Source organism: Pyxicephalus adspersus, chromosome 1 (genome assembly GCF_032062135.1).
Source record: "Pyxicephalus adspersus chromosome 1, UCB_Pads_2.0, whole genome shotgun sequence".
Taxonomy (NCBI): domain Eukaryota; kingdom Metazoa; phylum Chordata; class Amphibia; order Anura; family Pyxicephalidae; genus Pyxicephalus; species Pyxicephalus adspersus.
Genome location: NC_092858.1, coordinates 711,643 through 715,624, shown reverse-complemented (window position 1 = coordinate 715,624; position 3,982 = coordinate 711,643). Strand labels below are relative to the sequence as shown.

Here is a 3,982-nt window from a genome sequence, read left to right as displayed (position 1 = left end):
GAGATTGGGGGGGCGGTATTCAGGAGACTGGAGCTGTATATAGGCCAGATATGATAATACAAGTTAACTTACATGGGGCTGTGTTGTTCCTCCTTTTATATATCTTTTTGATATCTTATGTCTAATTTTTATCTCATGTATGTAGTCAGATGTTGAGTTTAGTTTCCTATTGATTTTTGTTTGAAGTTCTCTTATTTCTTACATTTTTTTATGTTTGTAATTCCATAAACTTTTATCACATCAGGGGTTTTCACATCTTATTGATACATAAGTCCCCAGTCTCTGGAATATATAAAAGGTTTTCTCCATAAGATGTCCTTAGTCACACTGAGCTCTGATGACTCCTGAGAGTAGCTTTTAATACATCAGGTTTTTTCTGCCACCACCTTGCCCTTGCTTTGCACTTGGATCGTTTATTTAATCAGGAACTGGTACAATAAATTTGCTTAAAGCCCATTGCATCCCTAAAAAACTGATTTATAGAACTCTTGTATTTAGCTCTAATTTTGCCTTCTGCATTATATATATACACACATATATATCTATAGAAGCAAACAGGAACATGTCTGTGCTTGTGACTTTTGTGGGAAAATATAGTCCGAGGGCAAAGCCGATGCTTCGCGGGCGGACAGTTGCAAGATTTACCCGCAGGCGGCTCCTCCAATCAGGCATGGTAAGTTTTTATATAGGCGCCTATGTAGAGGAGCTGAACTCAGTTAACTTGCTTAACAGAAAAGAAATAAGTCATTTTAAAATATGCTTTTATCTTAGCGCATATAAATGTTTTAAACATTTGAACAGCACAAATATTTTTTTTAGGGCTATGGGTAATGTGTGTGCCATTAGAAAGAATGATTTTTTAGGGGAACAGTGACTTTTAATGCAAGTTCACCAGTGTAAAACTGCCGGGGATGCGCGGCTCCAGCAGCAAGCTTATTTAGTAGGTGAATTGCGCGACGGCTTCCAATTTTGGATCGCGAATATGAATGTGCGAACGAGCCTCCGATTTTGCTCAGTGAATTAGGGCCTGTATAGGGACAGAGTTCCCCCAGATTTGGGGGATGGGGGCAGCAAAAGACATCCATCACATAGAGGGGGGGAGTAGCGAAAGAACATGGAAGGGTTATATGTCATGAAAAGTGTTGCACAGTGGCTTGTGGTCTATATTGGGCGCAAATCAAATGAATCTTAGGTGGGTCTGAGCTTACACTGCACACATTTGCTACTGATACCACAAAATACTCTGTAAATATATTAGGAGAGTAATGATTTTTTAGATAAACATCACCCAAATGCCATTTGTTTTTTTGCTTGAGCCTAGATTTAAACATAACTGTATTGAAATACTTAAGAATTAGACACAGATTTGGGCAAAGATTTTTCTGGGTACGGCCTGATGCTAGTCAGGACTTGGCTGGGCAAAGCTTATTTTAGATGGAAATAGATAAAAACTAGATGGTCCAAAGTTGGCTTAAAGCATTCTTGACCCTGGCTGAACCTCCTTGGAGGTGATACAGTCCCTGGCTAGAGATCAATTGAATATCCAGTTGCAGGATTGCCGAATGCTGGATTAACTGTAACTAGTATGATGGTACCATCTGAATCTGGCATTGATTGATAGACACCCCATAAGAATTCAGAACTTGGCAGGAACTGTTAGAGGCTTTGCTCCAAAATCATCACTCACCAAGAACAATCCCGTACATAGCTGGGCTTGGAGAAAATTGTCTTGTCCTTCTGCTTCCCTTCTGGTGCAATCCCTTTTGTTGCACCTCATTGGGGTAAGTGGAAAGAGGCAGCATATAAGGAGCAAAGGAGCCTGTAGGCTGGAGCACAGTTGGAATCCACTGTAGCGTGGTTTTCACGTGTGTGGATGCTCCAGGTTTTGTGTGTCTATTGAGAATGAATTAAAGTAAACCTGTTACTACTGAGATCATTGTAAATGTCTACATACAACCTTTATACATAGTTTTGTTCACTTTATTCTGTTTGTAATTCTAAGGTTTTTATCCCATTAGGTGAAAACCCGAATATATTTGTCCTCCATAAAGACTTCTGGATTTTGGCGTAGAAGATGATCAGCAAAGCAATTAAAAACATCAAAGTCAATGGCACATTTTATCCCACCTTCTTTATCCTGGTTGGGATTCCTGGACTAGAAGCATCTTATAACTGGGTTTTTGCTGTGGTTTGCTTATGTTATGTTCTAGGTTTGCTGGGAAACTTTATTCTCCTGATTGTCATCTCAGCCTCGCCTAGCCTCCACAAGCCTATGTTTATTTTCCTTTCTCTGTTGGCATCCAATGATATCCTACTGTCTACTATCGTAGTCCCAAAATTGTTGTCTATCTTCTGGTTTCAGGCAAATCAGATTAGCTTTGATTGTTGCGTTGCCCAGATTTTTTTCGTCCATTCTTTCTCTAGTTTTGAATCTGGCCTTTTGTTCGGTATGTCATTTGACCGTTACATTGCCATCTGCCAACCGCTCAGATATGAGTCCATAATGACCAAAACTTTTATAGTCAAGCTGGTTAGCGTCTTACCAATCAGAGCAGTAGCTTTGATTAGTCCCAGTATCATTATGATTAGGAAATTTCCTGCATTTAAAACCAACATTGTACCCCATTCTTACTGTGAGCACATTGCAATTGTAAAACTTGCTGCTGCCGACATCAGAATAAACAGTGCTTTGGGGTTAGCAGTGGCATTCACAATTGCAGGAGCAGACCTGATGTTTATTCTGGTATCGTACTGCGCCATCTTCCGTGCTGTCTTCAGCCTTCCATCCAAAGACGCCCGACTGAAAACCTTTAACACCTGCATACCTCATGTCTGCGTCTTTCTAAGTTTTTATGGTCTGGCAATCTTTACTTTCCTGTCCCACCGCTTTGGTGGCAAAAGGATTCCACCCTATGTTCATATAATACTGGCTGATACATATCTTCTTCTTCCACCCATCCTAAATCCAATTATTTATGGAGTGAAGACAAAACTGATCCGGGACCAAGTCTGGAGAGCCTTACATAAAAATCAAAGCCCCCATTCTAAGTAATCGATCTGCAGAGCTGATGTATATAGAAGTCCTAATACTTTGTTATGCAGCTGTCATGTTTGCTGGCTGTGAAGCTTTGAACAACATCTCATTACAATGTGGACACACAGGCTGTGCAGACTGGAGGATTGGGGCTAAGACAGCACCAGAAGAGTAAGGAACTTCTGGGTCTTGCCAGCTCTACCTTTGCCCACCTTGCTTCTCCGATGGATATCTGGCTGAAGATATGGCAGCTGGAGCAGAAAAAAAAATTGGTCCTCGCATTCCCTTTGCTTGCTTTCTTACTGGCTGATCAACCAGTGGCGCTATGTAGCTCAGTGCCCTATTCTAACATACTTCCCTCCTCAACTGCACCACGACAGCCATCCCTTCATGGTTGCTTCACTCCCAATAACCTCCTTACCACCACTGTCAGACATCTTTATTACTGCTTGGCACCCAGGTAACAGGCATTCCTCCCCTTAATCATTGTATTTAATCCAGTAATGGTTACTAACACACTGAACACAAATCATATAGTTATGTATATGAGTACCTGTCTATAGAAAATAATAATTGATTAAACGTGACAATTATTCACAAGATTATAGATTTGTTTTCTATTTATAAAAGAATCTCCATGTCATATTAGAAGGTCATATATCTATGAGACATCACTTTTCAACATCATAAAGCTTCATCAAATGTATTTTTATAATAGAACATTCTCTATTAATATTGGGACATTGATTAACCCCCCTAGCGTTCTAATTCTGTCATTTTTTGATGCAAAAAGTGATCCTATTTTTTTTGCGTAGAAATTTTTGTTTATATTGTGGGCCTGTAATTCTTAGGATTATCTCCCGGGTATAATTATTATATTTATTTATTATATTAGAATCATAAATTATAAAATAATACATAATTGTAAATCATTATTATAAAAAATAA

The 3,982-nt window shown here is 39.3% G+C and overlaps 1 protein-coding gene across 1 annotated transcript; it reads left to right on the top strand.

Moving 5' to 3' along the window:
- The first annotated feature begins 2,074 nt into the window (after window positions 1-2,074).
- Window positions 2,075-3,052, top strand: LOC140321781 (olfactory receptor 52A5-like). The gene has a single exon (XM_072398566.1). The coding sequence runs from the start codon at window positions 2,075-2,077 to the stop codon at window positions 3,050-3,052; it is 978 nt and encodes a 325-aa protein (XP_072254667.1).
- Window positions 3,053-3,982: the final 930 nt, after the last annotated feature.

Excerpts from the sequence above, each read along its gene's own strand:
- LOC140321781 (XM_072398566.1), top strand. The coding sequence starts at position 2,075 with ATGATCAGCAAAGCAATTAAAAACATCAAAGTCAATGGCACATTTTAT.